Below are 25,309 nucleotides of genomic sequence, written 5' to 3'. Positions count from 1 at the left end.
TCACTAGGAATTAGACAAGCCTTAAATTGACTAAATTAATGCAAAACAAAAGAAAAACAACAAAAGTAGCAGAAATAACAAAAAATAAACCTAAGCTAGGAACTGAAGAATTTAACTGGTTTTGGTAGTGCAGGCAAAAAGGAATATTTTACATTTGAATGAATGAATGCTTATGAAGTCCAGAACATTTACCCACAGCCTAAATACAAAGTTTTATTGAAAATAAAACTTATCAATCCACACAAGACACTTCTCAATGCTACCTTCAGCATTCATCCAGGTTTGTTTCTACCTTACCTCATTTAATCTTGCTCCACTGATTTGACTGGAAGCATCACAAAATGTCTGTTCCTGGAGCTCCACATTAGTACAACAGAAATTCTCCTTTTGGATGTAGTGAGAGTGCTGAGAGGAACTGTGAACAGTGCAGCTGCCCTGGAGGTGACTTTGCCCATCTGCCAGGGTATGTAACAGGCTGCCATTTAACGTGGAAAACAACAGACACACCACATCCAACTCAGATTTTCACACACCAAAAAACCCCACCAGCCTGCTTCAACAGTGGATGCTGACTTAGAGTTCAACGAGCCTTTTCCCTCAATTATGGTGTGGGTAAGAGTTTTACCTGTCCCAAAATCTCACCATGCCAAGATTCTCCAAATGCCAGTGCAAAAATCAACTCTCTATCCTCCTTTGTAGCTCTGAATTCCTAACAATAACGTTTGTATGTATACAAAGGGGCTGGTACAGACATTCCTGTAGGATGTCTTGTTGCATAACATGCTGAATACCTCATTTATTCAACTACATGAGTGGTTCACAACACTGTTAAGACATCCCTAATTGGACTGAATATTCATTCCTAATGAATATTCAACAAAGAATGAGTATAATTAGCATGTACCTTGGAACCAATTCACATCTTTATGTGTAAGCAGAGTGTAGGGCCAGTAAACTGTTCATATACCAACACAGCAATACCTCACACCCACCCCCTCTCCAAAATATCACAGGTCAACTTCAAAGCAAAAGAAAATGGAGGAAGTTTGGTCCAGACTTTCGTTTCAATAGTGGGGGAAGAGAGGCACAACCTGAATTTCCTGATATTTTCCAACAGAGAAATTTTCCAATTTTCCCACAGAGAGGCGAAGCAGGGAAAGCTCCAGCAGGACCAACATCTTGGCAATCTAAAGCTGGGTTCCTAACTTTGGGATGTGTCTGGCTAACTCTGTCACAGGCATACCCTGCAAATGCTCTGCCCTTTTATCCTCACATCCAGGTAAATGGTGAAAATGGCTTTGGCTTCACTGAAGACTTTTTTGTTACAGAAGAGAGTTCTGAAACTCAAGAGCTCAAGATGCTTGCTGAAGTAAAGGAGGGAGAACTGCAACAGTGAGCTGGTTGTGAGATACAAAAATCTTAGTTTATTTAACAATGTTAACATTTAATACAAAGACACAAAATGGTTCTCTTTGTCCGGACCTTACAGACTTCATTCCATCTCCTCTACCACCCAAGCTCAGCTCTCAGAGAAATGAAAGGGATAGCACTGAAATGGTAAAGCCAGGTACTTGAGGGGGTTTTGATTTAGCTTTTCTTTTGATCCTTGGCCAACCCTATTTCCTTTTAGTCATAACATTTCTATTCCCATTTCTACCGCACAGAGTCAATGACAGGTAAAAAAATATGGAAAATTCTAGGACCATCTAAAATTCTGTTTTACTTACAGTTTTATTTCTGAAGTCCTAGAATTCCTACAAAGGCTTCTTTAAAAGGCCAGAGAGTTTAGTCAGAGAGACTGTGGCTGCCCCATTCCTGGAAGTGTTCACAGCCAGGTTAGGATGGGGTCCTGAGCAACCTGATCTACTCAATGGCATCCATGCCCATGGCAGGTGGGGCTGGAACCAGATGATCTTTAAGGTCTGTTCCAACCCAAATCATTTTGTGATTCTATGAAATGACCCCTGATTAGCCCCATTCAACTGTTAGATGCAAGAGGTTTTATTGTTTTTGTTTATTTCGTTTTTTTTTTTAAATAACCCCATAGTGGTCACAAATGTCAAACCCTGTTTTAAACATCTCTACAAGCATTTTTAGACCTAGATGTCTAAACTTAGGTCATCAAAAGAAAGGTTAACTCCCGATAGTCACTGCAATGCCTTCGGTTTTACAGCTTATTCTGGAAGTGCCACAAGAGGGATCTGAAAGACACAAGACACCCAAGTTTACATAATTGGCATTAAAATACAAGGTTATTAAGCAGCACAGAGTAGTAGCTATCTGTTGGTTGCAGTCAGAGGACAGCACTTTACTACAAGCCCATGAATTTTCAGAAGGGCTAAGCATCTTTGCCTTTGGCAGCAGTTCTAACTCAGGTCAGCTAAGGACAGCATGTGCTCACAGCAGGCACCAGGGTGGCCTGGCAGACCCTGCTGCACCCCATGCAGACACACCAGTTGCTTCAGAACAATTGCTGCAGCCTCGTGATGCCACAAACAAAACACCACTTATTGCAGGAACACTGGAAATGTCCTGCACCAACTGCCAGCAAGTCTCCAGGGGCTTCAGCAGCAGACTGTCACATCTCATTTGGGTGGCATGCAACATGAGCATCACACAAGGGCATTGTCTGGGAGGCAGGGCAGCACACTGCTCTCTAAGGGATCACCAACAAGATGTTCCTTGTAGATCATTTTGCAGTTCAGGAGGTTAAAAGGGCCAAGCTGCTCCATGGAGTACCCACAGGATCACAGAATGCTCTCTCTCCACCAGTACATACAGAGTGCAGAGCCAAGTCACCCTCTGAGCAGGGCAATTAGCACAGACCTCCAAGAGCTGTCCTTGTCACTTTCTACCTTCAGTTCCTTGCTGCTGCCTTAGATCCTAGATTCCTAAACTTCCTTAGACTACATCCACACACTCAGGCTGGTGGTTACTCTAAAAAGGGCCATCCCAAACTGCTACCTGCAGTGATGTCACTGAAGCACCTGACACTGCACATGCAGGTCACTTGATCTGCTCTGCCAGGGATCAGCCCCTCAGTTGAGATCAGCACAAGCAGAAGCACAGGAGGAAATCCTCTTCAGTCACCTCTCACAGCATTCATCTCCCACAGTCACATGCTGTACCATGGAAGGCAGAGTAACAATTCCACTAACCAACACTACTTCTTACTGGGTGTGTTTCGTCCTTTTCTAGAAGAACAGTCAACAACACTTCCACCAGCACTTTCATGCCTCTTAGAGATCTGCTATCAGCTACTAACTCTCCTTAATCCAGTTAAATTCTAACTGGGATAATAGATAAAGCAGTCAAAATTGAATTTTTCAACAGCATGATTTTTGTTTTAATAAACCATTGACCAAAGTAATCTTGGAGATGGAGTCATCAGAGTCTAAATTTCCATTCACTTACTAAGAAGCACCTGATCTACAGCTAAAGGCTTTTCTCTGATTTCTAAGTGTGTCCTTTACCAAACTGGCAGATCAGCCAATGGCAGGACAACCAATATCTAATATTTTTTTTTTTAAGAACTCTTTGTTCTGCAAAGTCCTTCCCAGGGTAGAAATGCAACTACGGAAGTTTGAGCTCTTACACCAGACAATAAATACCAATTCAGGAGTAGTGGCAGAGGTGAAGGTCAATAAGGGAACACAAGACTACTCTGAGACTTTCAGAACTGCAGCAACAAAGAAAAATAAGCCACAGAGGAGGAATGCAGGTATACAGCATCCCTCCACAACAGCCCTCCTTGGGTACTGCACCCTCTTTGTGACACTGTAATCCCTAATCAACTATTTTCCCATTTTTCTTTCAGTGTGTCACACTCCTTTTTGTGCCCCTTTCCTCTTTCCTCCCCTGAGCTTTTGGCTGTCTGCTCCACAGCTGCTCTCTCCAGCATTTCAAGCAGGATAGCTGGACACTCACTTTAAGGTAGGAGCTGTCAGTCTCCCTTCTGAGATATACAGAAAAACTGGGACAGCACAGCACCACTTGAGCAGCACATACAGACTCAGTACTGCTGAAGCAAGGATGGCATCACAATCCCACTGTGCCTGTGCCTCTCTGCAGAGAGCCCCAGAAAAAGCTGCTCTAACTCTCCCTCCCAGCACCAGCGAGGAACCACTGGCACATCTTGTAAAGCTACTTAGAGGAGAAAAGCAAACAGGTGATGGAAGACAAGGGATCACACTGGCACATCCACCTGAGCAGGGTGTTGTCTCTTAGCTGTTCACTCCTGAGAGCAGTCCCATCCAGATAGCTCAGTAACTTTACCAGGAACTGTTCCTGCTCTGCTTATAATGAAGGAAGAGATGGACTTGGAGTGCTGTGAAGTGTCCTGCCCCCTGGTACAGCCAGGGAAATCCAACACACCAAGGACAAAACAACAGACACTAAAGACAGTAACTTCCCAGGGATGCCTCCAGTGTTCATATACCAGCATCCAAGAGCCTTTGAGATCAGACAATTCTTAAATCAACTAAAAAGCTGACCCATCTTCCAGACAGGCACATCCATGCAAGGTTGCCTCTACAGGGTAATGGTTTATGCCAATAGGCATTTTGGCACAGATCATTAAACATCTTTTACATTTGTCATAACTACAGCTCCCTTTTCCTTCTTATATATCACCATCATCCTGACATCATGAGACATTTCCTGTAGGATCACATACCCTACACAAATTCCAGAGAGGGAGAGCTCTGCAGGACTGAAAAGCATTGCTGTGAGAAGTCAGAAGAACTTACAGCAGCACCTGTCCTCCTCAGTGATCGACCTCGGCATCTTCAAACTGCCCGGCAACTACTGGTGCTATGTCCACCTCCATCCCATCTGAAAGAAACAGCCAGCGCTCCGTAAACAAGCGGATGGGAAAGAGAGTGGATGCCCTCTGCTGACCAGAGGTGGCCAGGACAGAAAACCCCTTCACTGAACTTCTGAGAGCAGCCTAAGGAAATGCTGATGAGCTCACAAGTTTCTGGGTTTGCTCCAGCACTGTTGGTCAGTCATTTACAGATTTCACCGCTTCCTACAATCTCACCTCACCCTGTCTTATTAAAAGACTTAAACACTGGATTTTAACTATTTCATGATTTAAATGAAGTTTTGGTGTAACAAATTTCATGATTCCTTGGAATAACTTTATTCTAGTATCTTGTTCTGAAACAATTGAAAAGAAAGGTTGCTCTGTGCTACAATGTCAAAAGATAAAGTAACTCTGAGCAGCCTTGCGGATATTTGTAATTGCAGCAAACCAACCAGCAGTACTGTAGCAAGTAAGATCAGAAAAGTAAACAAAATTGATGAAGATTACTCTGAGACATGTGACATACTTGCTGTTCAATTTATATTCATTTCTGGAATTTTGGAATTCAGACACCTGACTAAATTTTCAAACAAAGGGCACAGCTGAAACAGGAGCCTATCACCTATGGTTGTCTATACATAAATTTATTCAAAACTGCAGAACAAAGTAAACCTGAACATAACTGAAAAAACAAGTAAGATTAAAAACATCTCCCTGTGGATGAGAAATTAGTTATTATTTTCTAGAAATCCACAACTGCTGGATCATTTTCCATCTTTCAAAAACATGAGGGCATATAAAAAGCACTGCAATTTATATATTAAAAAAAGAAGCAACACTACTAAACTACTTTTCTATTCTTCTCCCAGAAAATATATTGCTGTAGGGAAAACAGCACACAAAAGACAGTCTGAGAAATCAGATCGTTTTCCCCCAACAAAAAAGAAATTTTACTCCTTAAATACACACTTGAACATTCAATAGAATTAAGAGACACCGTCCTTCAGAAAAATAGATCTTTTTTAATAATTCTGTTTCAGTGTGTTTGAATGATTCAGAATTCACCCTGAACTCTGTCAAGATAACTGTTAACTTATAATTTAGGGTATAAAAAAAAAACAAACCCAAAATCAAAACCCAAATAAAAACTACAACTCATTTAGAGTAGAAAATGCTTCCCAACCGTGGTGTAGACTGATACATTTAATTTTTTTTAATCCTAAATCAACTTCACTTTACCACTGTTCCAGGAAATCCCACCAAGAAGAATCAAGTGTTCTTAACACTGAAGTGCTCACTCTAACATAGCAGCCCTCAATCCACAGCAGGCAACATGGTGCCCACAGGCCCAGAGGCATGTTGGTTTTCCCTCACCTTCTGCAGGGAGGTATCACCCATGGCATCACATTCACTTTGTCCTGCTTTATGGATTAGCCAAACTGGAGAGCCACCACTTCCATATCACAGAACCATGGAATGGCTTGGGTTGGAAGGGATCTTGCAGCCACGGGCAGGGACACCTCCCACTAGACCAGGCTGCTCCAAGCCCCATCCAGCCTGGCCTTGAACACTTCCAGGGATGGGGCATCCACACTCACCACCTCCACGGTAAAAATCTCTCCTTTTAACAACGTAAGTCTCACCTCCTTTGGTTTGAAGCCATTCCCCCTTGTCCTACAACAACCAGCCTTACAAAAAAGTCCATCCCCATCTTTAAGTATTGAAAGGCCTCAGTAAGGTCTCCCCAGAGCCTTGTCTTTTCCAGGCTGAACACCCTAACTATCTCAGTCTGTTTCCATAGCAGAGGTGCCCCAGACTCCTGATCATATTAATGACCTCCTCTGGACTCACTGCAGTAGGTCTCTATCCTATTGTGCTGAGGATCCCAGAGCTGGATGCAGCACTCTAGGGGGGGTCTCCAGAGTGCAGCAGAGGATCAGACTGCCTTCCCTCACCCTGGGGCCACGCTGCTTTGGCTACAGCCTAGGACATGACTGGTGTTCTGGGCTGCGAGTGCACATTGCCAGGTTAGGTGAAACTTTTCACCCACCAGCACCCCCAGGTCCTTTTTGGCAGGGCTGCTCTTAATCCCTTCATCTCCCAGCTTGTGTTGACACTGGGAGTTGCTCCAACCCAGGTGCAGCACCTTGCACTTGGCCTTGATGAACCTCATGAGGTTCCCATGGATCCACTCCTCACATTTGTTGAGGACCCTCTAGATGGCATCCTATCCTTCAGGAGTGTCAAGTGCACCCCTCAGCTTCATGTTTGCAAACTTGCTGAGGGTGCACTCCATCCCACTGGCTGTGTCACTGACGAAGACATATTGTTTAGTGAAACAAAAGCATGTCTTACCTTCAAACTCCCTTATGGAGTCCTCTGTTCTCACTCCAGCCATGTTGTACTGGGTGCTGACAGACTGGGCTAACATGCCTTCTAACCTCTCCAGCGTGGCCTGCCCTTCTGCAGTTAAATGTGACAATCCCTCTTCGTATGTGTAAAAGCTTGGGATGTCACCTTGTTCTAGCTCTGCAAAAACAAGTTTATGTTTAGCAGACTTAAGTTTAGGAGCCAGAAACATTCAGAGGTGGAGGAATAAGGGAGCACCTGGGCAAATTATGCCCAGATTAATTGACAGATTAAAAAGCTGCTTACACAGGTACAGAATACACACAGCAATGTGAACTGACCACAGAGCAGCACAGCCATTGAACCTGGGCCAGCACAGCCACTGGGAAGGGGAAAGGCTGCTCCTTGTGTCTGTGGGCTTTGGAGAGCCAGAACAATGCTTTTGCTGAACTCCTGTCACTTGTGACAGGAATGACAGGTTTTCTGCAGATTTATGAATTTCTATACTGTGCCTGTGACAAAAGGGATGTTCAGGCAAAATGAGTAATAAACATTTATGACAGATACCAGGTATGCAAGTGCTGGCAGGTATTTCAAAAGAAGCAACTGTTACCAACCGCGGGCCTCGACATCGTACTCGTCCCCTTCGTAATCGTTGTCCGAGTCCGAGTCCTCCGGGTCTGGGTGCAGGGCCTGGCACTCACACATCGCTGAGAACATGGCTTCCACTGCAGGAACACAAGGGAACACAAACCTCAGCAACACCCCAAAGCAACAGGCAAGAAACCCCCTCTGACTGATCAGAGGGAGTCAGAATACTCCTTTAGCAGAACCACAACTGAATCCATATTTGAAAGCATCATCCAACAAGCCAGAAGACATGTAAGAAACAAATCAGGTTTCAGAGTTTCAGCCTGGTGCTTTAGCCTCTTAACAGCACTTTTGCATTATTTCATTGATGACAAAGCTTTATCTCTGGACAGTTATGTCTGTGGTTAGCTACTGCAGGAAAACTTGCAGCATTTCATCAATCAGATTCCTAAAACTTAAATTCAACTGTAAGCTCCACTGTCATATCCACAGGATATGAGAGCTTTCCAGTAGTAGTTCCAGGCATTAGAATGTTTCTAATGAAACTGTCACTGACTCAACTATCACTGAATTTGTAATTACAAAGACATTTTCCATACATATTCTCTACAAATGTATACAAGTGAGATTATCCACATTGTGTATTTATACTCAACAGTTTCTATTTTAAAGCACTGGAATTCTCCTTGAGAAGCAGCTGCTTGAAAGAGTCAATTTTTCAAGCCAGATAAAACAATTTGCTTTATTTTTTTCCAGCACACAGAAATCAAGTCACTAGAAAAGGACACTGAAGGATCACGGTATTTACACCTCTGCACCCAAGTGTCTCCCACATATAATCAGGACTTGGAAGTAAAACACAGCTCCCACTTGCACTTACAGGCCGATTTGTCGCTAGGTACGAATCTGAATTCTGCAATTGGTTCGACATCATCATCGCTGTCATCCCCCTCTCCTTCAGTCATGGGAGCCTCTTTTGTCTCCTCTTTAAGAAATCAAAGATTTAGATAAAACATGTTTACTTTGTAAAAAAAAGAAGTCACATTTATTTATTCTTTCAGGAACACACACATAATCAAATCAGAAAGTCTAGGAAGGGCACAAAACCTCCACTCTGTTCTCCCAAAAAATCATGTGACACTCCAAGACCCACATGGATAAATGAGGCCCTCTCAACAACACTTGCAACACATGTGAAATCTTCTCCATTCATAACTTAAGGAGTTAAGATTTCTGTACTGGTCATACAATGCACTCAAGTATTTCAGGAAAATTGCCTGATTCTTTTTACAAACAACAATGCTCAAACTCCCTTTTATCATTTTTTAAATCACATGGATCTTTTAATGGATCCTTAACATTACTGTCACAAAATCAGCCAGCTTCCAGTATGGCCCCTTACAGGGGACTCTGACATATGCAGAGGATCTCTGCTCCATTTCCAACATTCCCAGTCAGCCAGAAAGATGTCAGAAATACAAAGTGCACCCAGAACCAGTGACACTTCCAGTGCTTCCTGACTTCTGTACACCATCTACGTGAATAAATAAGCATCAGTGTTTTACTTTCTGTGAATAAAAACCCCACAAAAATGGCTGCAGTTCCTCATTTCAGGGCTGGGGACACGGCACTGACTGCCTCAGAAGTGCACAATTATTTTCTACAGGAGAAGAGGTTGTGCCGCTGAGAGTGGCACCACTCAAAATCACACACAAAACCGGCACCACCAAGAACACAAAGACACCAAGAAGCTGCCAGGCAGCTGCCCCAAAAATGAAGTGTGCAGGGAAGCTACCCACTTCTTTTCCAACTGACCCCTGCAGGCACAGCTTGTTACTGCTGAGTCCAGCTCTTTGTTTTCAATGCAGTCAAGCTCTGAGTGCCTTTTTCTAAAAAAGGGGTGAGGACAAGGCACAAACACACAGAGAGAACATGCAAAACTCTGAGAGGAAGAACACAATGTACCCTGCACAACTGTGGATGAAAACTCCTGAAGCCAACTAAGTGGAAAGGATTAACACTATTCAGCAGTTAAAATTGCAGGCCAGGGCTAGACTTTGAAAAGTAAAACTTATCTGTTGTGGAAGATTTACTGTAGGCAGAGATGATATACTAAAAAATATACCCACAAAAATACCTATAAAAAATCACTCTAGTAAAGACTAGATAAAGACTTTCTAGATAAAGACTTTCACAGGATATCCATATTTTCAAATGCCATAATTAGAATAAATTAAAAGCTACAAACAGTATCTTTCTTCAGATGAGGCCCTTTTTACTTCAAAATAACCACAGTTAAAGGAAAATGAGGAAGAAGAACCAAGAGGCATATGCAAATGTCCTCTTATTATTTGTAGTGATAGACTGTCAGAGAACATTAGTAACATAAGAGAAGGAAACAATGCACTAATAGCTTAAAAGCATCTCCATCTCCTCAGAGTCTTGTCATTACTTTCTGGATACACTAAAAAAAAATGAAATGCCAGATTTTAACCTTTAGCTGTGATGACCAGTAGACATGAAGGGGAAAAGGAGACCTGCTCAGGACCTAACACCCATTTAATCTCCAATTGTGATAGTGGTTTTTGACACACTTGAAATATTACCAGGTATACCAGAAGAAAAAAAAATATATAAAATACTACCTTCATACAAACAGTGAAACAGAGAGCTTGCTTTCTCTACATCAAAGCAAGAATGGTCAAAAAGATGTGTTTTGTGGGCCATCTACAAAGATTCATTAAAGCCTGGTAACATGACCTACTGCCTTTTCTTGTTTGTATTTAACCAAGCTGTGGGAGAAAATGAATGAAAAGTTCCCTGGCTGTGAAACAGCAGGAATTCATCAAGCCTGGAGAGGGCAGCAACATTAACATAAATTCAATAAGGAAAAAAGCATACTCAAGATGGAATCACACGGAGACTGGCAGAGGAACTAAATTATTTAGAACAGTGTAAGAGGACAGAGAACTGATTCTCAGCAACTTCAGTGCACACAGCCACAAGCTGAGAGCAGACCTGCAAAGTGACTCTAAACAAATGCTAAGCTGTGTTTCTACAATGACTATCCTTCAGGAAAATACACAAGAAAATACAAGCAATTACTTAAAATGAACACTTCCTCCTACAGAGGAGGAAATCCTGTTGCTCAGGACTGCGTGGGAGCAGCAAGCAGCACTCCTCACCTTCGAACTTGGCGTTCACCATGACGTACAGGTGCTCCCTTGGGTAGGCACTCAGGTCCCTGGAGACAGCATGCAAACTTATGGTGGGGTAATCCAGGGAGAAGCCAACTCCAGAGCTGTCCAGCCAAGACAGGCGACTAATGAGGGAGGAGAAAAAGAAGAGACAAGTTAGAAACTAACAAACAGAGGACAGTATGCAGAAAAGCAAACCAACCCCAAAACATGAGCAATTGTGGACAAGGCACTCAGCCCACTCACCCTGCGGGCACACACAGTCCTGGACCTGCCTGAACAGGACTTTGCAAGAGCATTAACTGATGGCTGAGGTAAAAGAAGAATAAGAACCCTAAACCCACCACAGCTTTATCACATTTGCACTAAACGCTGAATTTTCCTCCCTGACTCTCCATCTTCTTCTCCCTGCAGATATCTATCATTCCAAAGTCAGCTACAGAGGTTCCAGAGTGTGATCTGTAACTCAAGCTATTAAATGTGGTTTTCCAAGACAAAGAGGACACTGAAAGGTGGGTCAGTGTCATAATTCCTAGAGGATTATAGATCTGATGTGTGTATAGCCTGTAGGTAGAAAAACAGCCAGTTCTGTGATCAGCAGAGCCAGGTTATGGGTATTCCTCCAGTCACAATTTCTGTGCCATAGCCTCTGCTTTCCCCACTTTCACTGTCATCCCTAACCACAGCAAGAGACAGCACAGGTTGTCACCACCAGGATGCTGTCTCCTTTGTACCAGAGCAATCAACATCTTTCTACACACTGAGAAATCACACTCAAACTAGATTTGGGTGCCTGTAATCAATGATGTCCCACAGTGAACAGAAACAGTGCCAGAAAGCAAGACCTCCACCATGTGCAAAACTCAGCATTCACAAGCTTTTTGTCGTGGGACAAAACCAATGGGAAGTTCACAGAAGACTCCTGGCCTTGCAAAATCTGGCTGAGAGCAAGAGCTCGTACAGAGGGAGCAAGGAGTTTATTTCCTAGCCTCAACTATCCAGTCCTCAAGGTTTACAGCTGCCGGTGGGGTACATGGATCAAGAGCCACACTCTGCTCCTGGATGCCCAGCTCTCCCATGGCATTCCTGCAAACACTGGTGTTTTCTGTTCATCCCAACAAGCGACTCTGGTGAAAGCTCTGTGGTGCACTTGAAACACATGGAGAAGAAGCTGGCAGACCTGCAGGTGCCTCACACAAAAGTCTACTGAAAGTAACTTACAAGGAAACTCAACATTACACCTCCTCAGAGAAGATACCTCACAAAGAGAAGTCTTGGTAGCTGCAACCAAACGAAATAAAACAGTGAACAAAATTCCAGGGAGATTCCTCTCCAACACAGCACTAACAAGCTCAGGTAGGGCAAAAGCTCCTCTGACAATATTGGCCATTTCATAAAAGTTTCCTAGTCTGAGGTTTTTAAAAGTGCACTTTTTAAATTATGCTTTTGTTCCAACAATGTTCTTCAACTGCACAATATATTATGAGTACTTCTCCATGGTTAAAGAAAATTACATTGTTTTAATCATCAAGCTGTCTCCCTGAGCTATACAATGCAGGGAGAATTGAAAGGAGACCATAAAGAGCTCAGATAACATCTTCCAGAATAACCAGACTGACTTCTGCCTAGTAAGTACAGTCTGCACATGATTAATGCAACATGACAGACTTCACAGAACCAGAGTAGTTATTAACAGCAGAAACCCAACAGCCCTGTCTACTCCCCTGCCAAAAGAGGAGAGCTGCCATTGTTTTAATTACAGAATGGTTTGGGTTGGAAAAAACCTGAAAGATCAACTGCCTTGGGCAGGGACTCCTTCCACTACACCAGGATGCTCAGAGCCACATCCAACCTGACCTTGAACACTTCCAGGGATGGAACATCCACTGCTTCTCTAGGCAACCTGTACCAGGCTCTCTCCCTGCTCACAGTAAAGAATTTTCTCCTAATAACCAATCTAGTGCTCTTCTTTAGTTTGAAGCCATTCCTCCTTGTCCTATCTCTACAGTTCCTATCAAAGAGCCCCTCTCTGCCCTCCCTGCATGCCCCTTCTGATACTGGGAGGCTGCCATGAGGTCTCCACACAACTTTCTCTTCTCTGGACTGAACAGCCCCAACTTTCTCATCCTGTCTTCATAGAAGAGGTGTTCCAAATCCCTTATCAACTTTGTGGTGTCTGCCAGACTTGCTCCAAGAGTTCCAGGTGCTTCTTATGTTGGGGGATTCCAGTGCTGAATACAGCACTCCAGGCAGGGTCTCACAAAAGCAGGGGACAGAAGTTCCTCTCTTGCCCAGCTGGCCAAGCTGCTTTTGCTGCGGCCCAGGATACAACTGGCTTTCTGGGCTGCAAGTGCACATTTCTCCACCGTGTTGAGTTTTACAAAGGAAGGAACCTTACAGCCATCTCGTTCCGAGCCCCTGCCGAGGGCAGGGACACCTCCCACTACAGCAGGCTGCCCCAAGTCCCATCCAGGCCGGCCCTGGAGCCCCAGCCAGCCGGGTCCCTGGGGTGCTGCTCCCTCCTGCCGGCTTTAAAACGAGCAGGAGCAGCGGGGCGGCCCGCAGAGCCTCACAGACCCTGAGGGCTTCCCCCACATCACGGCCCCTTCACCCGAGCGCCCATCCCGGGCCCCTCAGGCCGCCCCGGGCGGTCCCAGCCCCCGTGTCCCCGCACCTCTCGGCGATGTAGAGGGTGCCGGAGCCCAGGCTGCGCCCCGCCAGCAGCGCCTCCGTGTCCGGCTGCTGGTGGCGGACGCCGTCGGCCGGCGGCGGGAAGCGCTTGAGGAAGCTCATGGCGCCGCCGCCGCCTCCCTGCTCCACCATCGCGGCCGCCGGAAGCGGAACGCGCCGCTCTGTGATGCGATTCCGCCCGGGACGCGATGGCACCGCCCTGGGATGCGATGGCACCGCCCCGGGACGCGATGTCACTACCCTGGGATGCGATGGCACCGCCCCGGGATGTGATGTCACTACCCTGGGATGCGATGGCACCGCCCCGGGATGCGATGTCACTACCCTGGGATGCGATGGCACCGCCCGGGATGTGATGTCACCGCCGCGCTCCCGTTCCGGCGCGGCCGCGGCTCTGGGTGCCGGTAGCGAGGTTCAAGCTAAGTTGTCTTTGTCTGTTAAAGAGGAGCAAAGGGAAGCGCTGAGGTGATGGCTGAGGGCTGGAGCACCTCTGCTTGTGGGGACAGGCTGAGAGCTGTTCTCCGAAGAGAAGGCTCCAGGGAGACCGTACTGCCCCTTCCAGTACCTAGAGGGACACAAGAAAGCTGGAGAGGGACTTTGGACAAGGCTATGAAGGGACAGGACAAGGGGAAAAGGATTCAAATTGACAGAGGGCAGAGTGAGATTAGCTATTGTGAAGGAATTTTTCCCTGTGAGGATGGTGGCTCAGGTTGCCCAGAGAAGCTGTGGCTCCCCCATCCCTGGAAGTATGCAAGGTTGGATGTGGCTCTGAGCAATCTGGTGTAGTGGAAGCTGTCCCTGTCCATGGCAGGGGGTTTGGAACAAGATGGTTGGAACATGTCTTTAATGTCCCTTCCAACCCAAAACGTTCAGTTCTATAATCTAACAGTACCAAGAGCAGTCACAGAACCATTGAATATCCTGAATTGGAAGGGACCCACATTGATCATGCAGTCCATCTCCCAGCCCTGCACAGGACACCACAACAATCGCAACTTGTGCTTTAGAGCAGCGTACAAATGCTTCTTGATCTCTGCCACAGCTTATTTAGCCTGTAAGTCTTGTTGGACAAATGACAGAGGGAAAGATAATAAATAATAATAAAATACAGCAGATTCACAATTACCATTATTGGATGCTGGAAGGGGAATTTCTGGTGGGTGATCAGCACCTAATGTCTCATAAATGCACACAGAGAAGAAAAGGAAAATCACAAGTACCTGAATTGCTTAAAGGGTATGCAGCTGATTTCCCTCAGCAGTGATGGGGTCAAGAGCCCGACACTACTGCAGTACCTGGCAAGTGGGGGGTGTCACAGGACAGCACATTTCAGGGATGGGAAGGCTGCTACCCCCTCATGAGCACTGTCCTTGCTTCTCCCCTGGATTTACACCATTTCTCTTGCTACTGCAGTGAGAAACAGGGATTACTGATGCATCAGGGAAGTACATCTCTGTCAGGGGATGCTTCTGTTAATGCCATCAGTGAGCAGCATCACTGCAAACATCCCTTCTCCCTGACTTGTCAGCATGGCAAATGCTCCTGCTGTAGCAATGTACCAAAAGCAAGTTGTTGGCTTGTCATGGATGTTAACCTTCCCTTTTATCAGTTGAAATTTACTTTTTAGGAGTCATTTAGCTACCTGTGTGCAAAGGTCTCCATCTTTCGTTTCTCTGGACTTTCCTAGCTACAGTCTTGCATAGCAAAGAGCAGAACATAAAATGGTTCTCTCAGTTTGAGGTATTGGCAGTGCTTTGGAAAGCTGGTCACCCATGCCTACCCATTTTGGATTTTAATTAAGTAAATAATAATGCAAATAATTGTTACTCATACAAATAATCACCTAGACTAAAATGAAAGCAAATTTCACAGTGAAGTGATATTTAAACACTGCTGGAATAGCTTGAGAAAAACTACTAGAGGCAAGGACATAAAGGGAATTTCTCAACCATCTTCAAGTTTGCCACACCAAGAGAAGTGGTTAGCTGGAAACAAAAATTTGCAGTTCATCTAAGAACACAGATCAGACTGTGATAGCAGGTGGGAAGAGATTCAAATACATGAAAATACCATTCACTACACTTAGTGGCTATAAAGCAGTGCTCCTGTTGATGTTCACCCCCTCTTACCTAATGTGGCTGTAATATCAGCCACAGAGAGTTCTCACCACCTTTGTAGTTAACTCCACATCACACAACAACTTTAGATCACTATAAATTAAGATTTCTGAGTGGTTGGGGTTGAATTACTGCAGATTGAAGCCACTGCAGTGGAGTAGTACAGAGATAATTTCCAGTATGCAAATGCACGTCTTTCTTCTGTGGCATACCACTCTTCCAAAAGAAAATGGGAAAAGGGATAGTTTAAGTGCAGGCAGGAAGCTGGTTTTGAGGATGAGGCATTAAGAGAGAAGGAGAAATCCACATCCTCCTTAATTTACACAATCCAGACACTTCACACCAGAGTACTGAGTGCTGCAGCTTAGAGGGGGAAGGCAGATGTTTCCTCTAAGTTAGAGCGGAACAGAATGGCCTTACCTGAAAACTTTCCTTCATCTCTAAGAGCTTTAAGAAGTGAATTTGGATCCAGCCCCACACTGACATCTGAACACTGGATGTCCAACAGTGATTTTTTAGTCAACCAGGGCCGTGTTCAGAGGCAATGGAGAGCAGCAGGTACCTTCACAGGGTTGTCACCTTAGCACAGAAGGCAGGAGTCACCATCCAGGGAAGCTTGTTCTCTCCACAGCACTGCCTGCTGTAAGGTGGCCAGTTCATCTGTTAAAAATGGAAGTGTTGAGTTTTGGCAGTGGAGCAAGGGGATGGATTTCACAGCAATTTCTCATCACTACAGAAACAGGCAGCAGCTTAACTGCAGCCACAGACACATTTAAAATAAAGATTGACAGGCTTCAGGAATTCACACAGAAAAGCCACTCCCTTCTTCAATTTGTTTCTTTCTCCCTGACTTTCTCCTGTTAAAGTCCTGAAATATCATCCATGTCCATTGTCACGTGTCAGAACATCTGCTTCTTCAGTGTGTCTCTTCAGACTTCCGTTTTTTTCCCCATTATTTCCAAGGTTTACACATCTCAGCCTAAATAAATGAACCTGGCTCCTCTGTGCACCACGTGGACACCTCATGGCTGTCTGCTGGCAGAGCCTTCCTGGGTACAGTGCTGGCTGCAGGCACACTGGTTTTTGTCAAGTGACTGCAACATCACTATGAGATGAGATATAAAAAGCATATAAAAGATGGAACACCCAGAGAAAATGTTTGTGACTGAAAAAACAAATCTATCAGGTCTTCCCCACCGTCAGCCAGAGCTGCTCAAAGAAAGGAAGGTTCTGTCAGCTGGGCTGCCGCAACAAAACCAACATAAACCAGGAGCTGCCCATTCCCATGGCAGGCAGTGGCACCATCATGGGCTGGAACAATACACAGCAGTCATTACTCAGTGCTTGCTCTAAAACTAAAAAAGATATGTGCATGTGTAATGCTCATTAAAAAGCACTTGTATCTCCAATACACATTATACTTTGTACATCAAGTTATTTCAATTTTTTTTTATTATGACAATTTACATGTCATATTTATATGAAAGAAATGACAGTAGATATTATAACAAAACCATTATGAAAGAAAAGTTACACAATTAGGCCTACAAGCTATAAAATGGCTTCAGGCCCAGCTTATACACAAAGAGTTCTGACCAGACTGTAGTGAGAGACAACGCTGAACAATTCATTAACAAAAATATTGGCACCAGCCTTAACATTTTTTCTTACTTCATTTACAAGGAATACAGTATTTAAACAGTTGTGTACTGCAAATCTAAAAACATTAGCTGTTAATAAACTGCAGTTAACCCTTTGAGCACTATGCCACCATGATTTCCATTTAAAAAAGTTTTAACGCAGCATGTTTTACATGCACGTGGTATTACCAGTGGGAGGGAAAAGACAGTGAAAGCACCACCCAATTTATGTGCAACAAGAATAACACTTCCAGTTTTTTCAAGGTATTTCCCCCCCTTCCCACACACACAGTGTGTGTCCCCAGGTCCTTTCCCTTTGATTTTGTAGCAAGTCATGATTGAAGAAAGACTGAAAAAAACAAGGTTCAGGACTCAAAAAATGCAAGGATTAAATGCTACATAAAGAGCTCCAAATTTTACTGTGTTAATTCTTTAGAGAAAGAAAACAGAGGATGAGGCCAGCTGTGGAGACCATTTTTAAGGAACGCATGGTGTCTTTGCAAACACACAAACAGCACATGGGAGCAAGACAAAAATGTATTTCATGTAAGCATACCTTAAATTTTAAGAGACCTGTCTGGCAGATTTGATCCAGTTGTCAAAAGAATACTGGAGGGTAAGCATCCATGTGGGACACTGAGAATCCCCAATGTTTGTCTCATGGATAGGATCTGTGCCTGGGTGAGAACCGCCCTGCACCCAGGAATGGTAACATCATGCATTTGGATCAGTCCCATCTGTCCCCTGGCTGAGGCAGGAGCTGTGAAACACGGGCAGGAATGAGCAACTGCATTGGCAACAGTTTAATGGCAGTTTAATGCCAGTAAGGGGGGAGGAGCATCCTTTGAGTGAACATAGGACAGGAATAAGGTACTGTACAAGATTTTAGAGTCCATATAACGAGTACAAAATGGAAAACTAAACAAGGCTTACAGCTTTATGATTTGACTTCCTTTCCTACCACTGCCTTGAGTGGCAGATCAGTATCTATTAAGGACTTTCATCAGTTCTAACTAACAAACAGTGCACTGGTTACTAGGTCTATCATATGTCTTTGCAGAAGGACTTCATCCTTGCAGAACCACTTAAGTTCTGACAGACTGATGCAAGTTCAGTTGTGTGGGACACAGTAAGAAGAATAAAGAAAGCAAACTGTGTGGACTTTGACTGTCATCTCTGGAGACAAACATCGTCATTATAATCTACGGACTGATCCTAATTTTTTCTACATCCGCATTGCACTGATGGAGGAACATTATTTATTCCCTCAAGGAAGGAGACATCAAGTACATTTTCCAGTTACTTTGAAAATCAGGATGAGAAAAGGAGAGTATCAGGATGATTCTCCTAAATGGAGACCTTCCTTTGGAAATCCCGCCTGTAAAGAGCAAGTCACAAGTAGTTTCTAGGCCTGTCCAAGACCTCGCTTGCAAGTGGCATGAATTTGCATACACACTATTCCATTCCACGTCCCTCCATCCATTCCCCATCTCCCCATTATTGGAACAAGCATCCCAACAGCAGGAGCAAGTGACTCTGTCTGCACCTGGGGACCCAGTGAGACTGACTATACACAAAGTGCTGCAAAGTGCACAAAGTAAACCAGCCGAACAAACGGAGCCGCGCCGTCCATCGGCTCTCCTCAGCAACCTTTGGGGTTGTATGGAGCAACAGCAGATCTGCTGGCACACGTGTGCCCCTCTAACTGCAATGCTGTCCCCTCTCCTGCTCCTCAGCTCAGCTTAGCATTTACAAAATGCTAGTCAAAAACCAAGGTTGTAAGACTTGCTTTTAATTGCAGTTGAATCTGAATGCTTTACACCACAGATTCAACTCTAAAAATTCATCTACTGTAGAGTGTTTTATTCTTTCCCCCAGAAGCTCTCTTCAACCTTTTATTTATGTGTTATACTAAGCCATATACATCTTCTGCAACGTACAAAGTAAGTTAAATTACTCTGAAGTGTTGGGACAATCACTCCCATATTTTTGTTGTTTAGAACTACCTCAGTTAGTTATACTAATCTAAAAGAAGAGCTTGATAAGTGATGTGACTTTCCAAAGTGACTAGTAATCCTCAATACCCCAACTGCTGGGTCTCCAGAAATAATTTCCAACTGATAAATATTTCTGAAGCCAGAGCTCTACATTAGGTCTCAGACTGAGTAAAGCATCAAAAATTAGTCACAGAAAATTCTTGTATCAGGATATACCAGCAAAAAAAAAAAAACCCAACGGATAATTTCTGCTGGATTTTTTTACTTTCTGCCTTCCCTCATTTCACATGAGATACAGTTCCTATGCCAACTGTTAGGGAAGGGGACACTACCAGCAAATGTGATCTTGATCCTGTAAATCCTTACTTCCGACAATATCCTAAATACTCCTATGGAAGCTCTGAACACTTAAGGACTTGCAAAAATTCTGCTGCCTTATTTCTGGAGATTCCCATAACATATTCAATGCAATATTCCCCCCAAAGTTACTGTTTTATTTGAAGATACTTGATCTTCTACATACATTTAAATATATATATATTTAAGGACTTTATCTACCCTCTGGATCAGAAGCATACATCAAATGCAAATACATACCTAGGGTACACACTGCACATCAGAACCACATTACAAATTTGTGAACAGTAGTCACTGCACATGTATCAAACCAAATTTTCAAGGCCTATATAAAGCTTTTTTAAATTAGATGATACAAATCTCTTTGTCAGACCAGTTCTTGGGGCGAACATTACTGCCATGATTTATTTAAATCACTGTGTACAAAGTGAATTTAAAAAAGCAGGTGCCATAAAAACTCCTTGTTTACTTTTCATAAAAGCAGTTTGTAAAAATATGTGATTTGAAATCATTATTTGAAGGTTTAGGCTAAAGCTTCCTCCTGAAAAAAACTGAATTAAAACCATGTTATTATAAGCACCTGAAAACAGAGGTATAAAATGGACCCCCTGACAATGAAGGAATAAAATTATTACACAGTCGCAGCATCTGGATACCAGTGTAGTTCAAATAATAGATGTAAAGAGAAATCAGAACAGGTGTACCACTACCATACAATTTTTCTTTTGTGAACATACATCTTTTGCCCCTTGAGCTTCTCAAGGTAAGGTCTCTCAACAAAAGTTCAGACACAGCAATTAGCAAACAGAAGTGAACAGAAAACAAGTCCAACTAAGTCATTAGCTCCCATAATATGGAGAGTAACCGAGACACTTAATACAACAAAATTTTGAAGGTGACACTTCAAAAATGAGCTTTGAAGAAAAAAAGCATCTCTTGTTTCTCCTAAGTGCTGCTAGACCAGATCAATCTGTTAATTCAAAAAAATAGTCAGGAAGATGCAGTGATTTTAAAATGTAATTCAGCATGTACAAAATGAAAGTATCAAAGAGTCAATTGTTCAGCACTGACTTTGCTAACTAAGTGTTGTTAAATATGATGCCACTTTCCATCTTATAGCAACAATATGCTCAGGTTTATCAGAATCAACAACCAGAAGACAGCAACTGTGGTGAAACCAACCCATTTGTTAATTCTATCCCCCTACTGCTTAGATTAACACACCCCATTCATTACTGCAGTGGCCCTGCTTGTGTGCTTTTTGTCACTGAGTCATAGAAACCCTACACAGGGAAGCAAATAGCCAGAATTTATCCTGGTGGCAAAAAAAATCCACTCTTCCACTTGGATCTATATGTTCTTCCCAGCAGTGCTACTTAGACTACACATAGAAACCAGCTGTCCTCCCAGTCAGTTATATACAAAAGAGATTGCTGGTAAAAAAGACAAAGCTGTTAGTGATAATCAGTGTAGAATAAACAAGAGTTTGCTGAAGAAATGCTCAGCATGTTCAGCCAGTAGCTGCTTGGTCTCATTAAAAACAATCCCTGGCCCGTTTCCCATTTCCCATACAGTTTGAGCTTTAAGCCCAAACCTACACCTGAAGATCACTGTTCAAAGACAACCAACTCCTGATTTCACACTGCACACAGAAGGGCACAAGACTGTAAGGACACCAGGACGACATTTTCACTCTGGAATCACATGTACATACTGTAATGGTATGAACCCTCTGTGATAGCTGGCCTCTTGTCAGAAAACGCCATCTTCCCAAATAGGAGATGATACATTTTCCACCAAGCAGGAAGCCTTAAAAATGACAAAAATACCAAGATTTAAAATGGTAATACTTTCCAGAGCATTTTTTGCAGTTTTTCCTTGCACACCATTCCCACTGATCTGAGGAGGAACTCTAGATCCTATGGGATGAAGCCATCTCAGGTACGAAGGGCGACTTCTTAGAAGACAGAAAAGCTGCTTTAAGAAGAGACCTATAGAAAGTACAATTTAACAACTGGCAATTTTTAAAACATGACACTTCTGATGCAAGCTTCAGTGCTCCTATTTTGCTTCCTGGTCTTTCCTGCTTTTATATAATTTTTCTCATGATTGGTATGTCCAGAATTGTAACTCTTTTGAATTTTCTTACACACACAAGTACCTCCCAACTAAGTATTCAGCATTTGGAGTTGACTCTACAAGCAAGAATGTTTGATCAGATAATAAAAGGCTCTATCAGGCAGCATATGAAAACATGGCACTGGCAAAACAAATGAGGAACTATAGATTCCACAGAGTTGATGGATGTGAATCAGTTTGCATTGCAAGAATTAAAAGAATTTAAAATGCTCAGCAACTACTATCACGGACAAGTGGAAGCCTTATTTTCTCACTTGTTCTAACACACAAGTACATTAGAAGTACTGCATTTATGCATCACCTAGGCAGAGAAAAGCACTAGAGTAGCTTAAAATGCTACATATGCTTTTAAGAACTCATTCTAAGCTTATGTGGCTCTTCACCACCCCATTTTAATAATTTAATTGTTAATTGTTAACATCAGTAAGGTAGGAAAACATTTAATCTTTGATGAAATTAAATTGTCATGTAGAGAGTGATTTCTCTTTGTTTTTAATCACAAGCCTGCTTAGCACAGCAGATAATGAGCAAGTTCCATCTTTTTGCATCTTTCTGATCCTAGTTTTATAGCATGATATGTGCACTGCTAGAATCCAAAGGGGTAAAAGTCACAGAGTGGTTCTGACAGACCTCAGGGAGAAAGAGGTGGGGAAACAAAACCAAGATTTTAAAGGCCAGAAGGTAGGTAAAATTTGGATCCAGGTTTTCTAGAGAGGTATTTAGTAAAGGCCTAATGCTGGTTTTAGTACAAGAAAACAGAAGTGCTTAATGATTAACTAGTAAATACAATATAATGGAAGGGAATCAGGTGGGGCAGGAAAGGAGAACTCACTCCTTAGTGGCAGCAGCAGGTTTGGTGCATCCATTGCCGGCAATGGACATAAACACCAGTCAAAAATCCAAATCTCAGAGCAAAAGGATTAACAGATGTGACCTTTTTGGATTTCAACGTTTGGCAGATCTGTTTGAGCTGCCTGTGTCCTATAACATGTACAAATGCTACAGCCTACATCTTAATCAGAGTACAGAGAAAACTGAATGCTCTTGATGTGCCCCATGTTGATTTGGTGGGGTTTTTATTCTTCCAATGTCTTTTTCTTTTCCCCTTGAATAAAAGCACATATCACTTCATGCCTGCTGAAAAGTTGATGAGATGTCTTGGAGTCAAGCGTTTTCTCTCAGAAACTCTGCCTTCTTGAAATCAGTTGGTCACATGGTAGTTATTAAAATGTATTTTAAGAAAATTCTAATGGCCAAAGGCCAACAACTACATTCAAAACCTGCTAATACATCCAGGCAAATAATCAAAATCAAAACAAAAACACACACAAACCCCAAACAGGAAACCTCCAAAAGGAAAACTGTTCCATTTGTTTACTTCAATTTGAAGTAGATATTAAGGGCATGAATGGACCAGTCATGGTTTATTTGAAAATCCCTCCATCCTCTTATGCACTGTCATTCTGTGGTCAATGCCGTTTGTACAAACACATTTTGTTCAGAATACTCCAACTGGTTATGAAACTCACGTGGCCGGGCAGCGACTGCAGGGTTCTTTTGTCTGTAAAAGTCTGCAGTGCTTACAGACTTACTTGACATCAAAACGTCCTCCCTCTAGACACTGTGCATTGAAGGCCATCTGATGAACTGTGCATGAGATCACTTTAGAAATTCATGGCTAAAGTGTTTCGACTGTCAAAAACTTCATTACAGTACACTTCACTGTACAAACATTTTAAAGGATGTTTATTAGGAAAGTCTGCAAGTCATAATGAATAGCAGAGTTCTTGTTTATGGTACCTTCTTGGCCTCTAATAATTCTGTTTGCCTCCAGTATTAAAATCAAACTGCTTCCATGAAGGTGATTACTAAAATGAGCTATGGTATGTTAACCTACAACTCACAAAATGCGACAGTACAGACATTAATTTTGCTTTTAACTGTCTGTTAAGTTGTAATCTAAGTTGTGAACATTTAAATATAATATATATTTCATATGAAAAAGCTAAAGCACAAGTGCTTCTGCACCACCCCCCTCCCGTCCCCCCACCCCCTGAGCCAAACCCACCCCAGTTCCGGTTTGGGCCCTGACTGATTTGGAATGCTTTCTTAGGCCACCCATTTCCACAAATTTGTATGCACTCAGGAAATATAAAGTCAAAAATATACAAATCTCTTGTTGTTATAAGGTTTTTGTGAGTGAAATTACCCAGGACCATGGACTTGGAAGAAGAAGGGGTGGGGTAAGAGAGGGAATTTACAGCAATTCATCTTCAAAGTTTAAAACTGGTCACTTCACAGAAAGACTGCAGGACTGGTGAAATTCTTGCTTCTAGAAAGTGATACTGTAGTGGAGAATTTTCTAGGAAAAATAAAACAACTTTTAATAACTGGCCCGCTGGTATGAGCTACCGTGGAATAAATTAGCACAAAAATGGAAGTCTTATAACTGTTCACTGTTACAGACGTAATCAACAAGGTCAGTCACTCTCAAAAGTTCATCTTCATCTTCCTCCGGCCCTACCGCTTCCTGCCCACTGCCTGTCCCGTTGGGCGCCAGGCTGGCGCTGGCTGTGCTGTCCTTGGGGGCCTGGGTCTTCTCGCCTGGCTTGCCAATCAAGTTCTCAATGGTTTTCCCTGGGCTCTGTCCGTTGGTGGAAGGCAAGTCCACCAGGCTGTAGTCCAAAGGGCTCTCTACTTTCCCTACATTATCAAAGTCATCTTCGTCATCGCTCTCTATCCGGTAGCAGTGCTTCTTGGGGTTGTCTGGGGGGGCTTGTGCTGCTGGCAGCTTCTCTGTGGGAGCGGGGGTTTCTGCGTCGTCGTTGGCGTTCTCGCACGCATCTTCCTCGTCGGTCTCAATTCGATTCAGGCGTTTGCGGACAGGCTTCCCTTCTTCCTCTTCATCCTCTACTTCTTCCTCGGAATAGTCATCTGTACTTCGCCGACGTTTTCGAATCAATCGCTTGGACTCCTTTGTGGATTCATCATCTTCAGAGTTTTTAGATGTGTAACTCTCTGGAAGAAGCAGCAGACTTAGAGCCATTAGCAAATCTCAGTGCAACATTTATTGTTCATCTTTCACACTCACCAACAAGACAGCTCTCTGAGCACACACATTTCTGTCTCCTTCCCCAGGTTCCCCAACCAAGCCAAAAGGCTGGCATTCTTTATAATTTTTAAATTAACTTTTAACGTAGCAAGTATTAATCATTTATGGATATTCTGTTTCCAATCTGAGAAGTACCAGAGGCTTTGGAAGTAGGTAGGTATGCTCTTCCCTAAAACTGGTAACTCCATGCTGGGAATGACACAGAACCGCACCCCTCATCTCATTGTATGCACTTTATTTGTACCCTGACAGGAACTCAGAACCCAAATAATGGCTGCTCTATCATAAAATTCACATATCTACACACACACA

The 25,309-nt window shown here is 43.2% G+C and overlaps 2 protein-coding genes across 2 annotated transcripts in view; both read right to left on the bottom strand.

The window, feature by feature from the left end:
• Positions 1–1,398: 1,398 nt before the first annotated feature.
• CLNS1A (chloride nucleotide-sensitive channel 1A) lies at positions 1,399–13,805 on the bottom strand. Its single transcript, XM_058018890.1, has 7 exons — positions 13,619–13,805; positions 10,933–11,069; positions 8,628–8,732; positions 7,774–7,884; positions 7,163–7,336; positions 4,749–4,833; positions 1,399–2,201 (listed from the first exon to the last, which is right to left on the bottom strand). The coding sequence occupies exons 1-6, from the start codon at positions 13,765–13,767 to the stop codon at positions 4,766–4,768; spliced, it is 744 nt and encodes a 247-aa protein (XP_057874873.1). The 5' UTR covers positions 13,768–13,805; the 3' UTR covers positions 1,399–2,201; positions 4,749–4,765.
• Positions 13,806–23,959: 10,154 nt separating this feature from the next.
• The window catches only part of RSF1 (remodeling and spacing factor 1), a 60,683-nt gene continuing 59,333 nt past the window's right edge, over positions 23,960–25,309 (bottom strand). Inside the window, exon 16 of the mRNA XM_058018938.1 lies at positions 23,960–24,903. Coding sequence (XP_057874921.1) covers positions 24,329–24,903 — 575 coding nt within the window. The 3' untranslated portion in view covers positions 23,960–24,328. The remainder of the gene's footprint in view (positions 24,904–25,309) is intronic.

Source organism: Melospiza georgiana, chromosome 2 (assembly GCF_028018845.1).
Source record: "Melospiza georgiana isolate bMelGeo1 chromosome 2, bMelGeo1.pri, whole genome shotgun sequence".
Classification (NCBI taxonomy): Eukaryota; Metazoa; Chordata; class Aves; order Passeriformes; family Passerellidae; genus Melospiza; species Melospiza georgiana.
Note: the sequence above shows the minus strand (reverse complement) of the source record. Positions and strands in the feature narration are given on the sequence as shown.